Below are 27,113 nucleotides of genomic sequence, written 5' to 3'. Positions count from 1 at the left end.
GGTGACCTCTGAAAGGAATATTTAAGAAGCCAGTTCATTTCCAGGAAATCTCTCTCTTGTTCTTTTTTTTTTTCCCAGCGGAAAAGCTAAGTCCTCGTGAACTTTTTGAGAACTTTTGTTCGTTCCCTCTTGCCAGCTAAGCTCCGCTTTGTGCTGGTGACAGAACCCCTTTCTCCAAGCTCTGGTCACGGGCCAGGACGTGGAAATCTCAACTGTGTGTTGGCAATGCCACCGAGCCCTGTCCCCCTTCCCTCCAGGCTGATGCAAAGTCCCAGCTCCAACCAGCTTGCCCTTGGGGGACTCTCTGTGGGTTTTTTTCCTTCTCCTACTTGTGCAGGAGAGGAAAGACTTCCTCTGCAATGGAAAGCCCCAAATATCATGGAGAATAATCTGTCAAACCTGTGGTAGCAGAGGCTGAAGTGGGTTGGTGGTAGTTACTTAGAAGAAACAACTGTGGAAGCGGTGCTGGAAGGAATAGCCAAGGCAGGAGATACTCTTCACCCCAGAGAAGGAAACACAGTTGCCACAAGAATATTTCACTCCTCAGTCTGCTCTCTGCTTTCTCTGCTTTCACCTGTATCCCCATGTATTCCTCTTCCCCTCTCCAGCTCCCAGAGATGCTCTCTCTGGGGCAGGACTTCTTTGCTGGGGCTTTTATTCCTGTTTGCATCTTTACATCATTCAAAGACGTCCAAAGGGACCCGCTCCCCTCCTGCTGTGTGGTAGAAAAGAGATTGCCTGGTTAAAGAAAGGAGGGTTTGTGTGTAAGAGCAGAGAGGGTCCCCTCTCACCAGCAGCATCTCCAGAGGTGCAAACCACAAAATGCTGATAAAAAAACCCCGGCAGGAATGGATTGTATAAGCTGTCATTATATCAGGAGGCTCACGGCTTGAGTTCTTTACTTCTGCTGATATCCCCAGGGGACTAAATAAAACTCTTCCCTTTCACTGAATTCCCATTTCCCAGATCTGAGTGTATGAACAGGTGACCGAAATGTTTGGTGATTTCACTTACCCATTTCCCAGGGGTGAGGAGTAGAAACGGAGCTGTTGTGCAACCAGGAGGGAAATAATCATGATCCCTCTAAATATGTGTCCTCCAACTGCCAAAATATGTTTTGAAGCTGAGTGGGGAACGTACACAAGCAGCGATTGCAACACAGCCACTGCTGCGGATTATATAAAGAGATTTGGACTTCATATTTTCTGTGAGAGTTTTAACCTTTGCAAATGAGCTGGGCACAGGGATAATGCGTGCCCCAGTTGTCAGGAGGAAAATCATAGGATCGCAGAATGGTTTGGGTTGAAAGGGGCCTTTAAAGGTCATCCAGTCCAACCCCCTGCCATGAGCAGGGGCATCTCCAACTCGATCGGGTTGCTCAGAGCCCCGTCCAACCTGACCTGGAATGTTTCCAGGGATGGCACATCTACCACCTCTCTGGGCAACGTGGGCCAGCGTTTCACCACCCTCAGCGTAAAAAATTTCTTCCTTATACCTTGTCTAAATCTACCCTCTTTTAGTTTAAAACCATTACCCCTTGTCCTATTGCAATAAGCCCTGCTAAAATGTTGGTCCCCATCTTTCTTCTAGGCCCCCTTTAAGTACCGAAAGGCTGCAATAAGGTCTCCCCGGAGCCTTCTCTTCTCCAGGCTGAACAACCCAGGCTGTTTTCCAGAGGCAGAAGTGACAACCCCTCACCCCAGCGTGGTGGGAGGGCAGGGATGACCATGCTTGCCGAGACAGGCTGCTGGAGATAGTAACCATGAGGGACCACAACTGCCTGGCCAGCAGCCCCGGGCCCTCTGCAGCCACCTCCATCCCCAGGGGAAGAAGTTTGAGCTTCTCAGCTTTTCCTGACGGTCCGCAGCAATGATGACATATGAGGGTGTAACCACGGTTTCCATAGAGACATTTATTGGAAGGGTATAAAAATAGAGTGCAAATTTCAATACGATGTATTTAAACACATTGTAGGCAAATAGTCCCACACACTGGTGGGAGAAGAGCCCAGAGGGTTGGTGGCGTGTCCAAATTCCCTGATGCACCCAGATCCACCGAGCAAAGCAGAGCCTCCATCCCCAGAGATGAGTTATGACCCTTTTTTCTACAAACCTTTCTGTCCCTCTGCTGCACGCTGCTCTGCTTGACAAGAGCTCTCGCCAGTGCAGGTACTATTTCATCAGCCAGCCATTGGAAATGCAACTTGGGGTAGGGCTCAGTGTAGGCACCTGCAGAGTCCAGGTGAAATGTCTTCTGCATTGGAGAGGAGCCCTCAGCCGATGCTCTCTGGAAAGGCAGAGCCTGTTCCTCCTCTTCGTGGTACGCTGATAATGGTAGTAAATGTGTGCAGTATCACATCAGTTAGGTTAATACTGAGTAATGTGTAAATGAGCATCTTGGATCTTTAACAGTCCTCCTGCTGAAGTTGTTTCCATTCGAAGGTCCCATCCAAAGTCAGATCAAAATTATCTTTTTCCTGCTCTCGGGAGAGTTCCAAAAACACCTGAAATGGGCAAGATAAAACTCTGATTATTTCTCTGACTTTCACTAGATACTGTGATGCTCCTTTACAGGAGGTATAGCTCTGCATCCCCTATAAGAGGTATGTCAAGTATCTTTATGAGGGGAACACATACGCGGTAGCTGAGAGTCCTACTACTGTGCTCTCTGGTATAACCTGCTGCCCATAGGTATATCCATAGGTTTTACCCACCAATGGATTGACATAAACATTCCTCATCTTTGCCACCAGCCTTGTACAAGCAGCAATAACCTGCTGCTTCAGGACCAACCACAGAGGCTGGACATGGGCATCTACCAAGGGCATCCATCCCTTAGATGGGGTAAATGGAGTCAGGCAACAACACTTTGCCTAGGCTTGTTCCCACCGTGCTAAACCCCAGCAGTGAAAAAAACCGAACCATTTTTCACCACTTTCCCAGCAGAGGACCCCTTGTCCACCACCCCCAGGCAGTTTTTTGGTGGAGCAGCCTTCTGCCACTGCACTGGCCCAGATCTTGCTGCAGCTTTTGCTCCTGCTTATGCCTTTAGAGCACATCTAGCCTTGAAATCACTTGCCTGAGCCAAAGTATTCAAAGAGAAGCTGTACTCCTCGAGGCTGAAGTTTCGTTTGGCTGTGGAGAAATGGAAAGAGAACCCAAAATTAGCAGTCTGTGTTCCACCTTTTGAAAAAGTTAACTTGTTTTGCTCTTACCTTCCTCTAGCTTGGAGAAAGACTGAGACAGGGGCAGTGCATCCTCCATTGGGACCTTGTAGACTAGCAAAGAGGGGAACCTTGAAGAAAAAGGAGAAAAGGTGATTCTTGCCCTGTATTGAGGTTTTGGGATCAAAACTTTATGTCATGCTATGAGCTGGATATATGGATGTTTTGTTGCAGGGATCACAGCAGGGTTGGATGTGGTGACATTATCAGATCAGATCCCCATACAGGGATTCTGAGCTGTTCATCCTTCTCCAGCTGAGATCCTGTGTCTGGCCATCACACCGGGCACATTTTTAGGGATGAGAGAGTGCTGAAACCACTGTTCATCCCATATTTTATAGTTACCGCTCCTGACGGGCTGCACTTGGGAAAATCCTCAAAATCTCAGCATGGAGAAGATCAGCGCGCTCTGGATCCTTGACCTTAATTTCCAGTAGATAGCCTTTGCCAAACTTGTTCTTCAGGTACTGAATGGAGCCAATGCAGCTGCAGGGGAGGGAAGAAAAAAAAAAAAAAAAAAAAAAAAAGAGATGTCAGTGTGAAACCATTGGTGCCCCACCGTCTGCTCCTTCCCAAACTGGTGAAATCACAGGGAGCACTTCATCAAGCCCATGGTGACGGGCTCAGGTAGGTGCGGCTGGAGGAGAAGCCCCTGTCTCTGCATGGACCACTTCCCAGCTCAGCCGCTTGCCGGCCGTGCTGTTGCCCACCGTAGCTGCCCGGACACCACGATGGCCACGCGGTCGCACACCGCCTCCGCCTCCTCCATGTAGTGCGTCGTCAGGATGGCTCCCGTCTCCTTGGTTTTCAAGGCGGCACGAATCATTTTCCTGAGGACCAGAGGGAGGAGGAAAAAAAAAAAGCTAACAATCCCTAGGAATATCAGACACTTGTCCCTCCAAATGCCTCTCCCCTAAAACAAGTGTAGAAACTTTACATACAGTAACTTTAGACCGATGTGCACACGATAATACTTTGAAATAATGACAAAAATAGCAACATACATGACTGTCCTAAAGTTTGCAATAAGGATGAAGGTTAAATGGTTTTTCTCCCTCCTTGCTCATGCTTTAGCTAGAGAGAACCAGAAAAATGGAATTTCCAATAAAAACATTGGCACGTGACGAGCAGCACTAACTGCAGATGGAGTGAAAAACCTCTTTACCTAACCGTAGTCATCTACTCTTTGCTTCCAACCCCTTTACCACCATGGTGGCACAGTGCCCGAGGTCCTACTCACCAGACACAGCGCTGCCCATTGGGGTCCATGCCAGTTGACGGCTCATCCAAGAGCAGGACCGTGGGATCGCCCAGCATGCACATTGCAAAACACAGCTACGACAGGGAAAGGGGTTTGAGTCAAATCTTTTGCAGTCCCTGGCAGTCTGCCTACAAAGAGCTGTGGACAGCATTGCTTCATTTATGGGAATCAAGGTTCTGATTCATAGGAAATGTGGTTTTGGAAAAGGTTAATTTCTATCATCCCACCATAGGAGACAACGTGATGCTCTCCTGGGTGGCTCAGAGCACAAGTAAGTCCCTCAGCTCATGGAAGGGCTTATTGATCTGTGCTACGAGCATTGCAGTGCTCATTATAGGTAAAACAAAACACACCTTTCTGGTTATCCCAGCAGATAATTTTCTGGGTTTTTTTTTTAAATAATCTTGAAGCTGCAGAGCATTCACTATCCTGTGGGGAGAGGGAACAAGCAAAAAAAGAACATTTTTGTTACTCCCAACTCAATACTCTCACCAAGGATTCCCCAAATGATAAGGAACTTTCTTCCCCTTGATCTTGACTCCTGCTTGTTTTCATTAAACTTTCATTGTGTTATTAAAATGTAAGTGAATATTTGAAGCAGAGTGTACTGAATAAGCCACAAGCTCTTTTCTAAACCCATCATTAGTGTCAACAGTATTATAAATCCATTCCACCTTGCCAGTGTCAGCTGAGCAGGCAGTACTTAAGCACCCTTTCTTGTAGAGCCAAACTATAACATTGGAGATTTTAGAAATGCTTCCTAAAGATAACATACTTAAAAGGACACTAGTGGTAAATTTATCCCCACTAAATGCACTTAGGCAAATTGGAGATTTTCTTAACCCACTCATTTAACGACAGCATTTAGCAAAAAAATCACTTTTGTAACTCCATTTCCTGAATTTCCTTCAAGGTTGCCTCTGGCTCACAGTGAGTTTTGACTTTCTGGTCCTCCCCCCCCAACCCATGCCCTAGGACTAGGAGATAAAAAATTGACCAATCGCTGGAAACACCCTCCATCCATACCGGTTGACAGCAGCAGCCGTATCCTCCTTGCGCACCCCTTTTACGGCTGCGTAGACCCTCAGGTGCTCGTGGACGGTGAGGTCCGGCCAGAGCGGGTCGTCCTGCGGGCAGTACCCCAGGAAGGCGGGCGCGTGGTCCTGGAGGTGGGACGTTGCTCCATCTCCCCTCTTCAGCAGCACCTGCGCAACCAGGGTGATCGTTTTGCTCTCACGCTGCCTTGTCCAGGTACAAGGGTATGGTTCGGAGGAAGACTATGGGCTTCATCGGGATTTGGGTGAGGAAACCCAAAGAGCGAGGGAGTGATTTTGCAACCCTCATTTACATGGTTTCTAAATATAAACGTGGCCAAGTAGGGTAGATGCAACTGTTTGTCAAAGTTAGAAGTAGTTCACGATATTTTTTGTTAACACATTATTTAATTTAGTAGCACAATGAATTCAGTTCAAACCTTGATCACTAATAATGCTTTGAAAAAATTACAGCTTAGCCTAGGTGCAAGGTTTGCACTTACACTTTTATCATGGATCTATCCCTTTTCTCCAGATGCCTCCTACCTGCCCAGCAGTCAGTGTTGTCTCTCCAGTAATCATTCTGATAGCTGTGCTTTTACCAGCTCCGTTGGGCCCCAGAAGTCCTAGTACTTCTCCTGGAATCAGTGCATACAATTTCTTAGTAATACTCCCCATTCAACAAATATATCAGGCACAGTCCCACAAAAAAAAAAAAAAAAAAAAAAAAAAAAAAAAAGAGAGCTGGCTAGTATCAAAGACCATATAAAAGTAAACAGTGTATATATGTAGATATGTGTGTGTATATATATATACATGCTCTGAGAGCCCATAATGTTTCAATTCTAACTGATGCTGCAAGTCTGAGCATTGTTCCCAGGTCTCTCAGGCCACTGCTGAAGTGGATCCTGGAAAGCGGAGGCTACGTTATTTTAGATAATGGAGAGTCAAAGGTAACTAATAGGATGCATCCACTTCATGTTGTTCATTAACACATCAACCACAGACCGAACATGCCTTAACCACAGAGCAAATAGATTTGACCTTTATGTCCTTGCTCAGATAACTGAATCTGCAGAGAATTTACTCTCTGGGTATGACTCGGGGTCCAAAACAGGTCTAGGAGAACAGTTCCAGCTCTTACCTTTTTTAACACAGAAGGAAACATTTTTGGTGGCCATTTTCTTCTTCTTCTTAAAAACGGAACCAGCCTGCTTTATTTTGTATTCTTTGCACAGGTTGCTGACAATAATGACTGATTTCTGAAAGCAAGGAGGAAGAGGAAAGGTTAGTCTGTTATACTGGATAGCATTAATCCTTCAGTAATATTTTTCCATTAAAAAAGGCAGAAAGCCTTCTAAAGATCTTTGAATTTGTTTTATAGTTCACTGAGAATGAGGTACAACAGGACACTTTATTGTCCCCATTCCTCTTAACAGCTTTCTTCTCTATCCTGATGGCACCCACACTCTACATTTGGGAGTTTGATTTTCCCAGTGAGAATAATACAGCCAGAGCACTGACCTGCACTTACTGATACTTGGTGGTTTGTTCTTTACCAGTGGGCTTCATAGTGGTATAAAATAAAGTGGTATAAAAATGTAGTCATACCTCTTCCTGACATGGAGCTGCTATGGCATTTCTCACTGCTGCTCTTTCAGCTTTAACATCTTCATCTTCCTCTTCAAGCTCTTCAGGGTGCTGGTGGCTGCTTTCTTTTCTTGGGGAAATCCTACAAACCCACCAGGTTGATCTTAGCATTTTGTTCTTTACCCTTGTTCTCCACCAATGTATTTTTTGAAAGACCAAGAGCGAATGTCCCTCTGTGGTTTTTTTTTAATTTTTTAAAAAAATTATTTTATATTTATAACCTTTTTGTGTAGTACAAAGAACCAAGCTGGTACATCCACACAGCACAGGCAACACTGTGTGGAGGTACTAACAAGCTTGAGAGCTGTTTTGTATTATCATAGCCCTGTAGTATTTAAGGGGCTATTTTAGTTGTAAAAAATCACTAGTATTAAAAAAAAAATATTTTAAAATAGGGACACAAAGGCAATGATATCTGATCAAAATGTTGTCTTCAAGGAAAAGCAATGTGGTAGGAGTTTAGATCTCACATGTGCCTGTGGTACGTGTGTGTTTATACAAACCTAAATATTGGGTCCTTTCTCAGAACTGCTCTTCCATATTTTATCTCCAAATATCGAAGAAGAAAAATGAAACCCACAGAATGGATATAAGGCTGAAAAAAAAAGAGGTTGCCACATTAACAGCTTTGCCTTCCATCCTACTACGGCTGAAACTGAGAAGATGGTGACAGTGTTATAAAATACGTGGGGGAAAAACACAGTATGTGAAAATAAAGGCCATTAACATCTAAACTCAGGGTAATCCTGAAGGCTGTGAACTCTACTATCACTTACCAATACTGCAGAAAATACCAATGGTATAAGAAAAATACAATTCATAAAATAACAGGGCAGCATTAAGTGATTTGGTCTTATTTTATTTTTCCTTCCCCATTTCAAAGGAGCAAGGTTAAGGTTATTTTTGCGCAGGGGGGTAGTCTGTCATCCAGACACACCGAGATTCTCCTTCTGCATGAAATGAACTCAGGGTTCGTGCCTGCTTCTTCATAAGTGAGGATGGGATTTAGGAGACACACATTCCTAAATAAAAGCAATCTTAAATATTTTCTTACTGCAAAGACAGCTATTAGTACATCATTCTTTGGAGCCACACCAAATAGCTCAGCGTCTTCTATAAAAATCTGTAAGAATAAAGAAAAAAAATAGACAATGAAGACCTGTAATTCTTTAATATAATGCTGGCTAATTTTGGAAGGGTTAAAAGCAAACAACAAATACTTAGAAAAAGTCCAAAAGCTTCTGATTTACCCCAAATATTCACCATACAGGTGAACAAATACAAATGTTTGACTTTGGGCATCACGGTCCTATACCAGAAAATGTCACGACACCCAGTACACGTATCAGACTCTCCTCCTGGGGGTAATGGGCTATCACAGGAAAACAACTGGTCTCTCCTTTGGGGTCCCAGTGGAGAAGAGGTGGAGGTGAGTGGGACAGGACAGAGGAGGAGTCTCTTCTATTTGGACTTCACGCCTAAGTAATTTATGGCTCATAAATGGTCTTGCACATAGCTGGAGGGTTTTGTTAAATTCTTAGCTGACTTTCCATGACCACCCTCAGCTGACATGGAGTAAAGCACCTTGTGAGTATTCTTAATTCTCACTCGGTTTCCATGCAAAGTCAGATGCATAACTTCAAATTTTCTCTTAAGATTGTTGAAGCCAAGCTGCTCAACTCTGCATGGAAAGAATTAAGAGTGCTTACCTAATCTGCAGTCACAGATCAACTGCATGAGAAGTAGCCCCTAGCCATAATGAACAGCTGGAAAAATTAGATTTGATCTGAAACGGTCATCTAACAATGCAGTCTGGCCATTTGGAAAATCCATTTGGAAACTAAGGAGCCTTCCCAGAATGCAGCGTGTGGTTGCCACCAGGACTTTGCTCACAAGGACACATAGCTGTGTTTTATGGTGGGCTGCCTCTCCTCGCCCAGCACCACCACTTACCTGCTGGCAGTTGATTATTACACCCAGCAGTGGGTACATGGGAATCAAGAGAGATACAACGTAGAGGGAGACTCTAGTATCGATTGAGAAATCCATGACTCTGCTGATGATATAAGAAACAAAGCATACCTAAAAATAAAACAAGAAGGTAACTTAGCTGACGGGAAGGGTTACGCTCCTCTCTGGTCCTAAACATTGTGTGGGTCTACCTGTTCAATTCCCTGTTGAATTTCCAAAAATGGACAAGAAATATAAAGATGAGGAACAGTGAGGGTTCAGGAGGTCCTCAGCTGTCTCTGCCTGAGGGTAGGCTGCTGGTTTGGGTCAGCAGGGGAAACTTCTTCCCAGGCACAGGGCTGCCTCTGGCAGAAGAACAAAACATGGGATCCCGTCCTGTTCTTTCCCATCCTGGTTCTTGCCAAATAACCCATCCCCTTCCAGGCCAGGCTTGGGCTATCTGCATCTAACTTGATGGCTCATGTCTCAACACCTTACATCCCTTGGACGTGAGGTGTCAAACAGAGGGATAAATAACTTCTTTGCCTCCATTCCTGCACCAGCTCAGGGTAGATCCAAGCATTTCCTTGTGCCACAGCAAGATTGTGGGAACAGAACATGGTGACACGAATTTAATATAGAATTGGCTGCTACAAAACACATGCCAGTATTTATGTTCTACATCTATGCTTGGTGTTTTGACCTCTAGTTCATCCTTTAGATCTCAAAACACATTTCTGTAAACCCTACAGCACGTATCTAGCCGTGTGCTTACCACTATCAGGATAAAAGACCAAAAATCACAGCTCCATCCTTTACGAAAGACGAAGGAGATCAAGTAGATGAAGAGAACAATAGAAATTCCATAGCCAAAAGTACCCATGATCTACAGCAAAAAAAAAGAGCTTTCAGTGGAGAAAATGGAGTGATCTAAGCAATAAGAAACTTATATACGATCTTACATCAAGATCAGAGCATTCAGATATTACCACAATTTTACTACTAAGTGTAAAGGAGTATATTAAGGCAAGATTTATTGCCTTTTATTTCCAGCTGGGGAAACCCAAATGAGAGGTGAAACAAGAAGTTCAGTAAGCATCTGGGGACCCATGCTGTCTCAGCTACCCCTCCACATGCTCAAAATATTACCCCAACCCCTCCCTAGTGAACCAGCGATCACCAGAATGGGATGTACCAGCAAGAAGACACTGTCAATGTTCCTGGAAAACTTGTTGCTCATTGCAAACTGAAGCCCGAACATCGAGAAGAGAAGGAACCAGCACAGCGGGATGTCCACCAGTGCCTGGCCGCACCAGTACGCCGAGGGAAAGAGCCCCGAGATCCGTAGCTGGGCGCGAGCTCCCACCTGGGAATGCACAACACAAAGGGCAGTTTATTGTTGGGTGCCTGGTTGGCCAACTGCACCCTTGGGAATGGCTCCAGGAAATAAAAAGCTAACAAAAAGCTGTTACCATTGCAGTACTGGGGTAAAATTCCACCTCTTTTTGTCTTTTAGCATTTTCTGCTGGCTGCAAAGCTGCTTGTGGCAATACAGAGAAAAATGCCTCAAGCTGCCCATCATATTCAAATGTCTTTGTGGCAATACAGTTGTAATCCCTTCTGCCCACCCCAAATCTGCTCCCTTTCAAGGAATTTACCTTGTAATCCTGCATGTAGCCCATTGCAAAGTGAGGAGGAAAACCAGGGAATAACAGCAGCATATAAACAAGGTAAAAAGAAACAAAATAATCCCAGAATCGTGGCTCATCTATCTGAAAACAGAAGAACAAAGCATTTGTAGAACATCTGCGATGTAATGGCTAGATGCCACAACTCATCTTACTACATTTCTCATAAAGTACAGGGCAGTATGACCAGAAAGTGGAATTTGAAACCAAATATTGGCAGGAGAAAGGTTTGCCCCAAACCATAGCCCTGCAAAGCACTTGCCACTGGTGAGGAGAGATGGGTGGTGCAGGTCCCACTCCTCCATCCCAGACTTGTGGTGAGCTATCTCTTTTGTCAATTGATGGGCCACAGCTTGAATTACTTGACATAGAGAATAAGGAACCTCCTGAAGAAAGCCTCCCAGCCACCCTCTCCATTCAGCAGCCCTCATGACCCACAAGGGAAAATTTAGCTTCAGTTTTCCTGAAGTCAAACATGATGGTTCCAGAGCCACCACCAAGGAAGGTGGGTTTACAGGTACAGAAAGACCCCACCTGGCTTCCCATTAAAATCAGATGACTTACTGAGACCTTAAGCAAATTTAAGAACTATTTTCTGACACCTTCTGGCTGCCAGGCTCTGACACTTACAGAGAAAAAGGGATGACTCCAGATCCGAATGTGCACGGTGGAATTGAGGGCTCTCAGCAGAGCGTTGCTGATGACATTCACAAGCACTGGGAAGCAGTTGACAGCCTCCACGTGGCATAACACAGTAAACCTGTAGCTCTTCAAAGAGCAAAAAAACAGGATGAAAACTCTTGGCTTTTCTCATCTGCAGGGAAGCAGTAGAAAAGGAGAATCCAGGCCTGAAAGAATTTCGCTTATGCCTTGTTTGCTAAAAAACAAACTAGAAGGTGTTGAAGCCTGTATAGCTGCGCTACAAAAATATAAAGTTTGAGGAGGAGCATGAGGGAGATAAGGTCTTCTCTAGCTTGTAGTTTATTGGTTAAAACACTTTCAAATCTTTGTACCTGTGGGCCTTATTGAATAGGAACATCCCACAGGTAGAGTTGATGGAGGCATCTTGCTTAGTTATTCAATTGTTGGGAAGAAAGGGGAGGAGGAGACCAAAAATCCTCACCTGACCTTTGCAAGACACTTTTATAGCCCCATTGTGTTTTAGCTCCTCTGTGGTATTTTCCTCGCTCATTATCTCCACTGTGAGATCTTGACTCTCGAGCATGTGGATGAAGTCTTCAATGCCTGTGCCTGGTGTGAAAGCCAAAAACAGAGGAACCATAATACTAAATAACATGAAAGTCTTTGATTTTTTTTTTTTTTTAATCCATGGCCACCAAACAAAAACAGAGGAAGTCTAATAACTGTGGACATCAGACAGCACATATGTGGTGGACCATGGCACATATTTTTTGTGAAGTTAATGGATTTCAGTCTTACTGACTGAATTTTTGCATTGTCATTTTTTTTTTTCTGCCTTTGCTGAGTTGCTACAGAATGTATTCTCCTTCGTGGTGGTCTGATGAAGCCAACAGTATCATACTCTGGCCAAATAACATAAAATAGCATCTACTCATAGGAATGTTGAACGTAACACTCTGGAAGTAGACCATTAAGTTGACTCAGCATTAGTGAGCCCTTAGCTGAGTATGGTGCCTGGTTTGAGAATCCCACCCTCTGAAAAAGCAGAAATTGTTTGGACAGAGGTCTGGATTTGGGGCAGGGAAAGAACTGGGTCCCTTCTAATCTCATCTGCTATGACATCCCTTTTCATGTCATTGCATCAGGATCTCACCAGCTGCTGAAGCCAAAGTGGGCTTCATTCACAACCCTTTAAAAATGACCATGCCTATGCTCTTCTGCCACAAAAACCTTCATCACCCCTTAGATCCCCTACATCCTACGACCATCTGATCTTCCACTTATTTTCCTTTGCAACAGGAAGAAACCCCAGAATAGGAAAAGATGAGGAAAGGCTCCTTCTCCTCACCCGTGTTGTTGTGGACTAGGAGGCTGGTTGTCTCCGAGTGAGGTCTTTTCCCCAGGGGCAAGAAGTACCGTGCAGACGAGAGCTCCCAAGCACTCACACTCTGCCAGGCAGCAACCAGGGACAGTTGCAAAACCAGAGGAAGCAGAAAAACCACATAGAGCAGCAAACTACATTAAGAAAGACATGAATAAACACTATGAAAACAGATATTCAGCAGAAAGTATTGGGAATGGTATACTATATTCAGGTTACCCAATGCTCTTCCTGGTAAAAATTGTTGGCAATTTTATTTTCAGAAGTCTCAAACCTTGATCATTCGCAAAGGCCCTCAAAATTTAGCAGGGAGAGGACCTCAGGTCTGGAGTGCTCGACTTTTAGGGCCATGAAATGCCTTTCAGACTTCCTTAAGACATAAGTTTTTCATAAATCAGCACCTCCCTTCTGTTTCTTGTGCCCCACCAGGAAATGCCAGCTTGAAGACCAATAGGGCCAAATGAGTTCAGACACCAGAAGCATGAGAGAAGTTTAAAAAAATTAAAAAGGAAGTCTGAAAGTAGTACTTTTCTCTCCTCTCTCTGTACACACTAGTTTATTTTAAAAATTCCCCCTCCATCTGAAATAAAAGTGTTTCTAAATGATTCTTTTCTTCAGAAAGAAAATGGGTTTCCCTTGCATAAATCACTCAGTATAAAATGAAAATGCACAAAATGGAGATTTTGTATTACTGGCGCTGGAAAGGAAGAAGCTTTCCTCTCCTCTGAGTTCAGATTACCAAGGTCATTCGTAGCCAAGACCTGATATCAATTAATCCAGACGCTCTTTGAAACAGAGCTGTGAAAATTGTCCCCCCCCGCTGCTGTGACTGTGTCCAGCTCCAGTTCCGCAAGAGAGAAATCACTTTGGTACTTACATTGACCGCAGGTTTTTCACCGAACTCTTGAGCTTTAAGAAGTGCACCCATGCCATGGCAGAGACCTGCTGCCTCCAGAGAGCCAAGCCACCGACTGCCGCCTTCCTGGTGTCCGAGAGCAGCAGGGAGCCTGGCTCCATCTCATCGGGGCATCGCGGTCCTGCTTCTGCCCACTCCTCCCCAAGGACGTGCTCATCTGCAGAGAGTTTTCCACGCGCACATTTATGTCTAAGACCAGCTTCTATGTTGTAATGTGTGAAAAATTAAGAGCCACCTAGTAATCAACTGTCGGAGGCATGCCCGGGGGTTATTGCAAAGTAGCCGTTCTCTTCGGCTGCGGATTGTATATTTGCAGCCATGATTGTACCTTCTTGATCCACTGTGGTTTCTTCCTCCAGCCTCAGGAAGACATCCTCCAGGGTTGTCATGCTAACTCCGTAATTGATAATTCCCTGGTCAGAGCAGCTGTCGAGGCCACTGAACAGATCTGCAGGACAGAGACCATACAAGTGCGTTCAAGGTTTCGAAGATGAGCACGTATCTCCAGACCAGACTTTGGGTCAGCTGAGCCAACCTGACTGGAGCATCTCCAGTGGCAGGGAAAAAAATCAAGCAGCAAGCTGCCAGGATACAAAGGGTCTGGGGGAACACAGAACTGCCAGATCCATAGCTCAATTGAAGATGTTTTTCTCCTTAGCACCAGCATTTCAGACTACGTGTCCTCTGGGGCAGCGGGGCTGTGGGACTGTCAGACTGAATGTGATGGACGTGGTGAGTGAGGGTCTGCCTGGTGCCATTGCAGGTATGGAGCGGTACTGGAGTTTTCTCTTGTCACTATCTTCTTTTTTAACAGAAAGACAAATAAACTCTCAGCAACACACGTAGCCCAGTTTAGCCTGCTAGGTTTTTCATTACAAACAGCAGAAAAGCATTTGTTGTATGTTTTGATCTTAAATGTATGGATGCTAAAATTACGGAGGGAAAACCAAAACGCAGCAATTCTGAAGTCCTTCTGTGACTCCTGTAGAAAATCTCCCTCTTCATTTCTCTTTCCCCACATTTGTGATTATTTTTGTCTCTATGGACAATTCTCAATTATTTTAATATACTTTACCTGGGAATTTATTCACGTTTTCTAATGGCAGTTTATATCTCAGCTCATATTGACTGTGTCCTGAGAATATGACATTGGGGATGTACTGTTTAACCAGAGATGTCACGTTCTCTAAGTCGCAAGACTCACTGACATGAATCCTGTTCAGTTGAAAAAAATCAGATGCTTAGTTTTGAAAAAAAAACCACAAAAACCCCACAACCAAACAACCCCAAACCCAAATAAACAACAACCACTATTGTATTTGCTAGGATGCACAAAAAGAAAACTCCAGCATACTTTATTCTTTCCTTACTCTGGAGTAAAGTGCTGCTTCAGTTAATTTAACTGAATATTAATCCAGTTAATTTTCTTGGTTTGATGACATCTGCTCTACGGTTTCCCCCTTACAGTCATTCTGGTGGTTCCTTGTACATGCATGTTCCCAGATACCAGTTGTTGGAGCTGAAGTGGATACCTTAAATGATAGCCAATCCCCCATTTTTTCTTCAAGAACAGAGAAGAACCAACACATTTCAGCCTCCCATGCGAGATAAAAGCCTTGCGGTCTAAAGAAAGAAAAAGCCAAAGGAACTTGTACTGTAGAGCGGTCGTTCACAGGGTTTTTTTACAGCTGAACCTCACGTGGGCTTTCTGCTCTAGGGTTATTCTCCAGAGATGCTACAGACCGAGCCTGTGCTCACCTGCGAGGATGTCAGCCTCGTCCATGAACTGGGTACTGAACAGGATCACCCGTCCAGCCCTGTGCTCCTTGAGGAGGCTCCACACGTGGTGCCTGGAAAGAGGATCCAACCCAGCTGTTGGCTCATCCAGGAACAAAACCTGCAGAAAGGATGAAACCAGACATTCCTCGTTGCCGGAGCAATTGCACGGCTTGTGGGTTTGGTGCTCCCCTGAAAGCCTTGGGTCCTGAAGGCAAGAGACCCAGGGCAGCTTTTATGCAAGGGCAGGTATTCCGGGAGCTGTGCAGAGGTCAGGGAACCATCTATCTGCTTTAAAACTAGACTAGCAAGATGGGTTATCAATTTAACAAAATGAAACTATTAAATTTATTAATTTTAATAACTAGGAGTGCTTTAAAGAGGTCTGACATGCACAAACTTTTAGTGAACTAAAGCCTTATGTGTCTACTTATGTTGGACCTGAATATTCCCAATATTACAGAGCCATGCCTGCTGCTTTACCTGGGGGTTTCCAAGCATGGCTATTCCAATGGATAACTTCCGTTTTTGCCCACCGCTCAGTTTCTCAGCTTGAGTGTCTTGAATGTTACTGATATCCAGCAGTTCCAAAATGTTTTGCACCTAGAACAGCAGAAGGATGTCCATTCTCAGCACCGGTTGTCCTTCCGTCCTTTATTAGCCACGGAGGAGATCTGGCTGGGGCTGAAGGCAGAATTTCTAAGAGCTTTACCGAGGTCTACCACCAGCAGCAGGAGCAGCCGCTACAGGGACTGCTACGTCCCCTCATCTCCTTGGGTTGAGCAAAGGAATCGCTGTGGCTGCATCAAGCCCACAAAGCTTGCCTACTAACCTGGTAGAAGCTCGACACCAACTTCAATTTTCAGAAGACACAGCCAGGTGGGACCCTTTGAGCTTCCCAGTGCAAAAGGAGCCTTTACTGAAATGCGGGGCTGCCTACAGCCTCACGTTGCTGCACAGGGACGCGTTACAGGGGAACACGCACTTACCTCTCGCTCCACCTCTTTGGACTTGATGCCTTTGATTTCTGCAAAAGTTTTCAAGTTTTCTTTCACCGTTAAGACTTCGAACTGTATGTTGGTTTGTGGGCAAATGCCAATCATCTCTCTAATCTCTTCCCTATCTCCTATCTCAGAGAGTTTGTAGTTGTATATGGTTGCAGAGCCTGTTTACAGGAGTAAACACGATGAGGTGGAACAAACTGGTCTTTAAAGCTTCTGAATCAAGCCCACCCCGTCCCACTGTTTGCGGTCCTACCTTCGGAAGGCAAAGTGAGTCCACTGAGCACGTTTAACAGTGTTGTCTTTCCAGCCCCACTGTGGCCGAGTAAGGCAGTGATCTGACCCTCATAAATATTTAAAGACAAACCTAGAATGAAAACAACATCAAGTTTGGGAAGAAATGAGGTTTGACTTGCCTCTACTCATTGTTGAAGGCAAGGCAAGACAAGTCAAGAAGTGTAAGAACTAAGTAGCAATAATTAGCCAAAAGTGCATTAAGGAATGTGGGGCGAAGTTCTACAAACCTCTAACTAAAGACATAAGAAGCTGCTCTGTATTTATCAGAAAAGACAGAAATAGAACAATAGAAAAAAATCTTCTCTTTAGTCTTACTAAAGATGGAAAAATCAGTAAAAACTGAACAAAATAGTAATCAGTTGCATCAATTAATATTTTACATGAATTTTCAAGCAATGCAAGTGTTGTTTTATTCCTTTGACTGACAGAAATGTTTGCACAACTGTTTTTCCTTATCTTTAACAGGAATCAATATCGCAGGTTTCATACCTCTTAAAGCTTCTGTCTTCTTGTCCTTCTTTTTATATGCTTTTTTAATATTGTTGAGTCTAAAAGGAAGGTAAGGACAATATTATTTCAGGATTCATGTAAATACATTTCCCTGGTGCCTTTTTTCATTCTTATGGGCCTTAATTTAAAATGATAGAAATGGCATGAAAAGCAAGAGGTACTGGGAAGCAACCCTGAGATTCAGCAGGGTTTGGCATGCTCTGTACACAGGCATGAACATCGCTACCTGGCACGCAATACAGGAGCACCAAGCCTTGCAAAGACAAGGTCAAGCCCATTGCAACAGATGGATTCCCTTTGTTGTCCCTAATGGACAGTTAGTAAAGTCCACAGAAAAAAAAAAAAAAAAAGGTTTTATTTTTTAATCTGAATTTATCCAAATTTTACCATTAGTGACCAGCCTGAATTATCTATTTATCCCACCTGCATTTTATCTCTAATTTTCCTCTGTGAAACAAAGAGTTTTGCAAGAACTTCATGAACACGAAAACTGCCTGGCTAGGTCAAAACAAAGCTGATGGCAGAAGCAGTGGTCTGTGGGAGCATTAAACCCAAGCTACCCAACTCAAAAAGCATGAATAGCAATTCCTTCTCTCTTAACCTGACGGCATCCTTCCCCATAAATTCAGGGGGCACCGGCTCTACGTCATCACCGAGGAGCTCCTCGGGACTTGCTGCAGTTCTGGGCATCTCCCTGGTGGAGCCTCTCCTGCTCCGCACCCAGTACGAGGGCTTCAGGCAGAAAAAAGGGGGATGTGGGATGCCATATTTGCCTGACAAGAAAGCAAAGAAGATGACCCGTCATTAACCAAAGCCACAACCAAGACACCATCCTAGACTAAACATTTAGGAGGGTCTAATAAGTACTTGGCTGCCTCAAAATTGGTACTTTGTCCAGTTAAAAAAAAAAGGTTTGGAGCTGGGGGAGATACGACAAGAAGGTTGGCTTCAGGGTTATTTCTAATGAATTCAGTATTTTACTTAATGAATTAAAATATTGTCCCACACATTATTACACTATTTTCTCATAAACAGTTCAACAGCAGTATAATTAGAAAGAAAAAACACTAAATACTTTGTTGTCTTTGATCTGGGAATTAGCAGTGTGTGCCAGGGACAGAAAAGCCACTCAGCGATATAATACCTTTTTTTTAGTTCAAAACCTATTTTGGTTGACTCAGAGAATGGAGCAGCCCATCATTTCCTTGAGGAGCTATTACATGCAATGCATATAAATCAAAAATATAAAAGAAGAAAGTATGATCATAAGCATAAATCGTACCTACCTGGCAGAACTTTGTCAAAATACATAGCTAACAGCATGTACAAGACTGAGTCAAAGACCAGTATAATGTAAGTCGAAAATAAAAAGTATGATTCCTCCATAAGGTTAGAAAAACAGAAACCGATTCCATATTTTTCTAAATGGAAAACCTGAAATAAAGGACAAAGAAGAATAATTTTCAGGCTGGAAATCTATGCCTATGCTATCAAACCATGGATGCAATTGACTTTGTTAACCCAGAAATCATCTGCAGTACTGACCAATTTTTCTTCCTTTCTTTCTAGTGAGGAAGGGAGATAAGTTTACTCCAGGCAGAGATCTTATGTTTTCATTCAGTATTTTCCAGAACAATCCAGAAGCGGAAGAAAAGATCAGAGTTTTATGGAAAATCATTCAAGAAACATGACATTGGCACCCTTGATGTGACAGAGTCATGACAAAGACGGTATAGTTTTACATAGTGATTGATTTAACCATATGGTAAATTAGCAGTAAACTCAGTTTCTTTTTCTGCTGGTGCAGAAATCTCCTCTCCCAGGCAGATATTTTTATACATCAGGAAATCAAATATTAAATAACTGGAGCTAGAAAGCATCACTCAGAGCTATGGAGATACGACTGATTGAAAAGTGGGAAACTGCACAGAATTATCCAAAGCGGGGATGGAGGAAGGATGGCCGCAGCAGAAGACTCAAATTTTATTTTCACAATTTCTGTTGCCAGGAAGAGTCGCTGCAGCGAGAGGGGAATGACTGGGTGGCACAGAGCTGATGTCCTCGAGTCAACTCCTGCCTGCCTGGGGTCCAGCCCCGGCGGATAATGGTGCTTTTGTGTGCAGCAATGGGCTCGCTGGGGCTTCCTTAGGTTCATGTGGATGCTACAGAAGTGAATTAACGGCAGATTATTTGTGACGAGGGCCGTGGTTTTCTTTGCATTCATCTGCTTTTTAAGTAGGGGAGTGGGATGGGGGCGTTGGAGCCCCTCTTTGCTGCCCAACAGCAGCTCAGCTCCTATGGAGGTTTCAAAATAGGACGTGGATTTGAATAAGTACCTGAAGGTTTTACAGATATGGAAAAGCTGGTCTTCAGAAATAAGGACTATGACTTCCTATGCCTTTCTCTATCAGTAAAGTACAGCAGGGTCTTTTATTGCCACGGTCTGTGACAAAATGTGCTCTGTTCCCAAGCTGCTGGGAAGGTTCAGCTGCAGAGATGATGCCCCATACCTTTGCAATGCCAGCGTTAAATGCAAAAGGACAGAAGAGCCCAAGAAACCACTTCAATGGTTCTGGAAGATTTTCTATCAACAATGCAAGGCTCAGGCATCCGAAGAAAAAGGTGATGAGGAACCCCATGGAGCCAGCAAGTTTGGAGGTCCTTAAGAGGGAGCAGAGCATGAAAACCAGGTGGATCTGTAAGAAGAGAAATTTCCTTCAATCACTGAAGGAAATAAATATCTTTAACAGCAGCACTTCCATTTGCCAGGCAAACAGTTCTCTGGTGAGTTGAGTCCCTGTAATAAAATACACTAAAGTACTTCTTAGTAGGTTGCTCTGAGTTTCAAATCAGGTCTTTTGTAGCCAACTTACTGCCTGTCAGACCTTCGGGCTGCAATTCAAATCACTGCTGCTGAGTCAGAGAATCCACTCAGCTATTTCAATTAGTATGACCATGCAAAGGATACAGTCCTGAGCACTGTGCAAAAGGCTCTGGAGTAATGCTTAGGCTCATTGACATAGTAATAAATCATGTGGTGAGAAAATTTGGCTTTAAAACCTGACTTACACATGCTAGGCCATACAGGAAAAACAGCAGGAAGACTGCAGGGAAGCTGCTGAGGTAGAAAGCATCCCAGACCACGAGAGCTGTCAGCAGGCAGGAGAGGACCATCACGTAAACAACATACAGCAGACTCCAGGAGAGCCTGAGGATGGAAAGGTGGCATTACACTTTCATTTAATTAAGAACTGTTGTTACAACTTCATCTGCACGTCAGAACTGTTTTAAATTAAAATATGAGTTATTTCCCAGGGTCAACTCATTCACATCCTAGGCAGAAGAGATAGCATGATCCATCCTAGGAGGAAATACCCAAGGAAGAAGAATACACCACTGCCATGCTCAACCCTTCTGGTTTGTCTGTAGAGTACTGGAGAAAACTTATGAACTCATACTAACTTATTAACTGACTGCACAAATGCCCAGGAGTATACTGATTATTGGCAAACATACTGTAATTAAAAAACAACTCACCAAAATGCAATATCCTGCAGCCCCATTGTCTTCATCAATACTTTGAGCTTCTTCTTTTCTCTTACAACGTTCATTGATAAGAAGTACATGAACGGAGAGAAACACATCACAATAGTAATCATGAAATAACTGTACTCTAGTGTAATCGAGGAGATGACGCTCCGGGACTTCATACGGACACCAGCAATTGATTTCATTTCTTCCCAAACAGAATGATTTGCCACCACCTAAAGGAATTCAAGGTCAACATCTCAGTATTTAGTTTATTTTCTGCAGTGAGATGTATTTACATAAGGAACCTTCTGATCCATCACCCCTAGATTTACTTTTTGATGCAGCTTTATAGAAAACATCAACAAGTAAGGCAATAAAACCCTATGGGAAGGGCTCATCTGACTCACTTGTGTGTCTGCACCTCAGCTAGACTCCTTCCCTTGTCTATCGAGAGAGAGAAATCCTTCAGCTCTCCCAGAGGTAAAGATCTAGACACACAAATGACTTACGCTCCCCAAGGTCTTGTTCCTCTCCCCAGGTACGAAAGCAGCCTGGAGAGCTGGAGATGCACAGCCAGGTGGAATGACCCCTACCCTGGTCATACTTTTGAGGAACAATTTGGAAAGGAAGGACAAGAAATGACAGACATGCCTACTTTGAATCCAAGTCATCCAGCAGATACGCATACCACCCCAGCCTCCTGCAAGAATTGCTTTCTGCTTGGTATCTGAGAAATACTCTAAATCAAATAGTTATATTATGCTTAGTTCCTAGCCTTTAACAGAAATTGCCATTTTATAGAGAAACAAAAGTTAGTACAAATCTTCAAAATTAAATTGAAAGCGGTCATTTTTTCCAGGAACTGTCGATTGCATTCAAGTTCTCACTGTCACTGCCAATAATACTCAGGCGACTCAGTATTTTAAAATATTTGGGTTTCTGCAGAATTTTCTGACAAGCCCATCCCTTGCTATTGCCACGGAACAATTTGCCTTTCTTCTACCAAGTTTAAAATAAAAGGACACCCGCATCATTTCATAAATTTGATTTACCTCTATAATAGCAGCATCAATGCTGGACTGCAGGGACAGGAAGCCTCTGTACCAATACCTTGGGCTGTCACAGTACCGCGATGAGAAATTGTAGCAGTTATCTGCAAGGGTGAAAGGTTAAGGGCATCACAGGTAAGAGCAGTAGAACGTAATTCATTTTCACTACAGAAGCTGATGGTAAGCATGCATATGCACTAAGGGAAACTCTTCAAATAGACAGTGGCCCACTGATGACAAAAAAAAATATAAATTATTAAATCACTTAACACATATGGATTATTCCAACAAAGTGATGGCTATCCATGCCAGGCAATCACCCACCCATAAAATTCTCATTTTTTTATTACCTATATATCCAAAGTTGTCATTTGGAATAGCCACCTTCCCAGTAGGAAACCTGAGGTGATAGGAGAAGTTGTCCTTAAATACAACCCCTATAATTTCATTATTTGAAATCCAGGCTTCTTCCAGGGCTCTTTCATTATCCAGCGCCTCTAGTTTTATACCTGTAGTGTGTAAGAAAAATATTGCGATGAGTCTGGAAATGTGTGCACAGGCACTGGGTGTATATTCTGCTTTTTTAGCATTGCATCTCCTCCATTCCAGTTCCCCTCCCTGGACACGGTGGCACCTTTAAATGCTTTATTCTTTACCAATTAAGAAGAAGCGTACCTCAAAAGGATGAACCAAGGTGTCTCAATAGTATTGGTCTACACAGTGAATATCAGGTAAGGCAGAGCTGTACAGCTCAGAAGCACACACTGGCCTCGCTATTAATTTAAATACTAGAGAAGAAATAATTGTGAGAATGGAGGATTTGGGAAGAATTTTCTCTACTGACCAAAAATACTGGAGAACCACTGAAACACAATACACGTCTAACAGGTTAAAGAATGACAAAGCTAAATATTTGAAAAGCAAAACGTACCTGTCAGGACAGAGTTCAAGGCCACTTTATTCATTATCTGCCTTGTGGTCACAGTGATGGGTGTAAAAGCGATGGTGACCCCAGTGGCATCGTAGGCAGGATCATCTAACTGCCCGAGGTAGCTGTAAGGCACTTCGGGGTAGCGGATGTTCATCATGAACGTGCACACTATGAACATCAGCGGCAGAAAGAACAGAGACAGCATCCACTCCTGGGTAAGGGGGAGAGCAGAGGAGAGAATTTAATAATAGAACAGTATAACAGCATATTCTCTGTGGGATTAAAATATAAACAAGAGGCACTCAGTCACACTGGTTTCTTAGATGTTGACTAACTAACATGGTCTTGGCATTGTGCATGTCATTTCTGTAAATTACTCTGCTCAGAGAGCCCATCTGCGCTCTCATATGTCACATAAAAGACAGGAATAATATCCGTTAAAAAAAGTGAAGTCTCATAAAGTGTTCATTACCAGTCAGGCTTTCCAAAAGGACTTTTAGTTTTACAAAAAGAAATTGGGGTATAGGGGCAGGCAGGGATTGGCCACTCTCTACAGTTAGCTACTCACTTTTTTTCTTTTTTTTTTAAATCTTACCTGAAAGCTCTGCATCTTCATCCTCCACTTTATAAGTACATTTTTCCACAAGAGAATTTTAGTTTGCTGGAATACACTCATATTTCTCTGAAGTGTCTTCATCTTTGAACCTACAAACATTATTATGTATATTATAATATGCTATAGGCCTCACACCAAGAAGTGTTGAGCAACTCCTGGCTGTAGTGTCAGCTGAGCTCATACGGAAAGCAGCGTCGGTTAAAGGCAACTTGGAGCTACGAGAGAACAAATTCTTGGAAGTGCATTTGGAGAGCTGTCGTTTTTGGGGATATTAATGGAAAACGAGAGAGAAACGGATAGCCACAAGCATGCAGTGGTGTGTTACTTCAAAAGATGTGGCATCATCCTTAAAAAGATGCAGTCAAAGTAAAACAAGGATTTGTTGCCTGGATTAATGCAAGTGGTGGAAACTGGAAGAAGCTGGCTGTCAGAGTAAGTTTTGCAGATGTGATGAATCCATATTAACCATCAGTAAAATAATAACAAGTAACTTTAAAAGGACTAAGTACCCAAATGGGAAAGAGCTACACTCATGTAGCCAAACTGCTCTGCTGTCACATATGTAGTTAAAATATGCTTTCATACAAAATCTTGATCTTCTATAAGTGAAGTCTCAGGTAGAAATAGGAGAGCATTTATAGACCTAATCCTTTCAAACCTTCCTGTCATATGGCAGGAGGATTTACATTGTCCTGCTCCCTTTGGGAGATGATGCCTTCTGATGCTGATGGGCAAGGCGGAGTTTGTCTTCTTCCAAATATTTGTATTCAGCAGGACAGGCCTGTCTTGGCTGTAAGGAGGCAGCAGGCACCAAAATGCTGGAAAATCAGCTGCAGCAAAGGGTCTTCCCTGGCTGCACGCTGCAAACACATGCACTGGCAGGGCACGGCAGGAGGATGGGGCAGGGACAGAAATCTGCTATTTTGCCATCAGTCTCAGAATAGATTTGTCCCTTACAGATGATCTCACTAAATCCAGGCGTATAAAAATTTGAATTTAGCCTGTGCTAATGATCTCCAGACTTCCTTGAGGAAACTGTGAAGTTAAACTTGCAATTGCTTGGTCACTTTTTCACCTACCAGAAGCAAGGCGTAAGACGGCGTGTATCACCCGTACGCATTTCCACAACTGAAACGGGATTTGGGTCACAGCTAAAGCAGGTTTCCAGTTTGTCCTTTGTTTTATAGTCACATAGAGTAACCTCAACGAGGTGACACGCCACTGGAGTTTCGGCTTCGCACCCAGGAGATCCTGGGTGGGATGGAGAGCCGGTGCACCAGGTACCCGTCAGGGATGTCCCATGTGCCCCCCCGTCACCCCTCAGTGCTGCCTGACCCCCAGCCACGCTGCTGCAGAGTTTGGGCAGTTGGGGGACATGTGGCAGAACTGATTTCATTGTTCCTTCAGTATTTCAGGGGGAATGTTTAAGAGCATAAGAGAGACAGAAGACTTTTTAAATTCAATTTTTAGCTTAGACTGCATGTAGGGAAAGAAATCTGTTCCTCATATGTGCTGGATTACTTAAAATACTGAGCTGAGCTGAACCTACCGCATCCTCTTAGCGCCAAGGAACACTGGAAATACACCTCTGCTGTAAACTGAGCTCCATTGTCTGTTATTTCATATCAAAGTAAGGTTAGAAAGACTCTATCGCCTTCAAATAGTCACTAAGCTTAATCACAAGCTTAACTCAAGCCTGTTAGAAAGATGCCCAGTGTCCCACCTACGCATTTGTATTCTCACCCAGTATTATTAACGGTGTTATTAATTACTGGATGTTTTCATACCTTTTAAATAACAATTTTTATTTGCTTTAAGGAAAAAGTTTAAGCCTTACCTTAACAGGAAGGTTTGAAAGGAATCCAGAGCTTGTCCTTTGCAGCGTGCCTGTAAAAGCGGAGATGCTGAGCCTCTCTGGGATGGACTTGCCGGTTTTGTCCCAGCAGCATTCAGTGCTCTTTTGTCCATGCACTCGTTTTTTATTTTTACTCAGGCACTTCTGCCAAAAGGCATTCCTCACACCATCACTTCGCTTTTCCCTGGCTTCCTCCCCGCTTCCTCCTTGGCAGCTCTTCAGATTTATTTATGTTATAAAAAGCAAACAGAGCATATTGCTGTTGAGTTGCTGGAGCAGATTCTCTGAAAAGTTACTTAGGAAATTCTTGAGTCTTGGCCAAGAGAAGAAAAATGAGCCCAACGACGAACCACACAAAAATCCTTTCTCTGGCAAACTCCGTTATGTTTCTCGGTGCAGCGAGAGAGGCTGAAGTCAACAGCAATATCACGGCACGCTGCCGCAGGCGGAGGAGTAAACGGTGACTCTCGCTTATCTCCGAATGGCAAAGGTTGTGTTTGCAAACTGTTTCAATGCCACCAGCCCCGGTGTAGGAAGAGCAGTGAAGCGCTGCCTCCCGGATTAAAAACCATATTGTAAACATTAAAATAAACTTCTCTTGACTAACTCTGTGCTTCTAAAGGGAATGGGGTTGGTTTCATCCCCAGGCTGAGAGCGTGGCTGCGGAGCACGCCTGCCCCTCGGTCGCCCATCGCAGCATCCCCTGCCACAGCGCGGCCGAGGGACCAGCGGTGGGAGGGAGCAGCCACCAGCCGGGACAGAGGCTGGGCTTGCAAACGTGGAAGAGCTGGATCTGCTTCCTTTTGCTCTGCCTAGCGGGGAAAAAAAAAAAACCAAACCAATGTTTAGATGTTTCAAAGCTAGGCAGACTCCAGAGGCGTAGCAAGCCAGGACTCAGAATGAAGTTAAGACCTGTGCCCAGCCTATCTCCTAGGTGTACAAACCTTCTCCTCCCCTTTTGCTTCCTCCTTGCAAAGGGGGAAAAAAAAACCCCAAACCCAAACAACTTAGGTGGAGAAGTGGATATGCCAGGTCCCAGTCAGTGAATCTCAAGTAGAAACCTCCCTGCCCACCTCCTTGACAGAGGCGCTGCTGTTTGGAGAGCCATACGGAAAGCAGCTCTCTGGGGGTGTGGGGTGGCTGCTTTGGGGGCTTGTCCTGGCAGAAGCAGCCCATCGCTGAGCCACGGCAGCCACCTGCTGGTACCTGCTTGCCCACATCCCTTGCCTAGACACGCATCTGTGCCTGTGTAAAACCACCAGCGTCCTCCTTGCCCGCATTGCCCAGACCTGCATCACCCGTACCTGCATCACCAGCGTCATCCACATGAACCAGGGGAGCTCGTGGCGTGGGTGAGGGTCTTGTTGCTGTGTCTGTCCCATGGGATGGCTCTGCTTCTGTCCTCCAGTGGGACCCCAGCCCAGCCTTTCCCAGAGGCTGGGGATGCTGGGGGACAGGGCAACAGGTTACCAGGGGAAAAACCTGGGTGCCTGGATTTAGGGAGCTTCTATTTTATTTAGTTTTTTTTTAAATTTATTATTTAAAGCTAGCCCTGGCAGGCAGATGTCTACGAGGAGATGCTGATCTGCTCAGACAGAGTCAGGGTGCTGGTGCTTGTCCCCATTTCCCCACCAGTGCCCCCATTCCTCCCAAGCACCCAAAGAGGGTGGGTGCTAATGAGGAGCCCACCCTGTCTTCCCGATCACCAAAGCAAGTCAGACACACATGCTGTGGCCAGAAGAAGACCTGTTCAGCCTACTGTCCTGCTCCAGCGTTACTTTGGGTCAAAGCACATCTTATTT

At 44.2% G+C, this 27,113-nt stretch overlaps 1 protein-coding gene across 3 annotated transcripts; it reads right to left on the bottom strand.

Annotated features, from left to right (window-relative positions):
* Window positions 1–1,892: 1,892 nt before the first annotated feature.
* LOC142038656 (ATP-binding cassette sub-family A member 10-like) lies at window positions 1,893–26,073 on the bottom strand. 3 transcript variants are annotated; one of them, XM_075044224.1, is made up of 39 exons: window positions 25,294–26,068; window positions 23,436–23,545; window positions 22,841–23,051; window positions 22,260–22,418; window positions 21,913–22,013; window positions 20,867–21,093; window positions 20,399–20,537; window positions 19,840–20,025; window positions 18,616–18,763; window positions 17,931–18,102; window positions 17,309–17,367; window positions 16,779–16,889; window positions 16,511–16,686; window positions 16,005–16,124; window positions 15,504–15,642; window positions 15,278–15,368; window positions 14,821–14,960; window positions 14,074–14,193; window positions 13,707–13,902; window positions 12,797–12,963; window positions 11,930–12,057; window positions 11,437–11,574; window positions 10,777–10,890; window positions 10,314–10,484; window positions 9,894–10,004; window positions 9,122–9,250; window positions 8,223–8,291; window positions 7,672–7,763; window positions 7,130–7,250; window positions 6,663–6,780; window positions 6,065–6,156; window positions 5,511–5,689; window positions 4,838–4,913; window positions 4,464–4,558; window positions 3,934–4,053; window positions 3,569–3,709; window positions 3,215–3,294; window positions 3,079–3,134; window positions 1,893–2,503 (listed from the first exon to the last, which is right to left on the bottom strand). In XM_075044224.1, the coding sequence occupies exons 2-39, from the start codon at window positions 23,535–23,537 to the stop codon at window positions 2,405–2,407; spliced, it is 4,893 nt and encodes a 1,630-aa protein (XP_074900325.1). In that variant the 5' UTR covers window positions 23,538–23,545; window positions 25,294–26,068; the 3' UTR covers window positions 1,893–2,404. The 3 variants fall into 3 exon arrangements, 2 of the variants coding, with proteins under 2 accessions (XP_074900325.1, XP_074900326.1); XR_012652621.1 differs by lacking the exons at window positions 1,893–2,503; window positions 3,079–3,134; window positions 3,215–3,294; window positions 3,569–3,709 and adding an exon at window positions 4,228–4,297 and having other exon boundaries at window positions 3,989–4,053; window positions 25,294–26,073; XM_075044225.1 differs by lacking the exons at window positions 1,893–2,503; window positions 3,079–3,134; window positions 3,215–3,294; window positions 3,569–3,709 and having other exon boundaries at window positions 3,716–4,297; window positions 25,294–26,073.
* Between the last annotated feature and the right edge of the window lie 1,040 nt (window positions 26,074–27,113).

Source organism: Buteo buteo, chromosome 13 (assembly GCF_964188355.1).
Source record: "Buteo buteo chromosome 13, bButBut1.hap1.1, whole genome shotgun sequence".
NCBI lineage: Eukaryota > Metazoa > Chordata > Aves > Accipitriformes > Accipitridae > Buteo > Buteo buteo.
The sequence above is the reverse complement of the archived record's forward strand: the minus strand, read 5'-3'. Positions and strand labels throughout refer to the sequence as shown.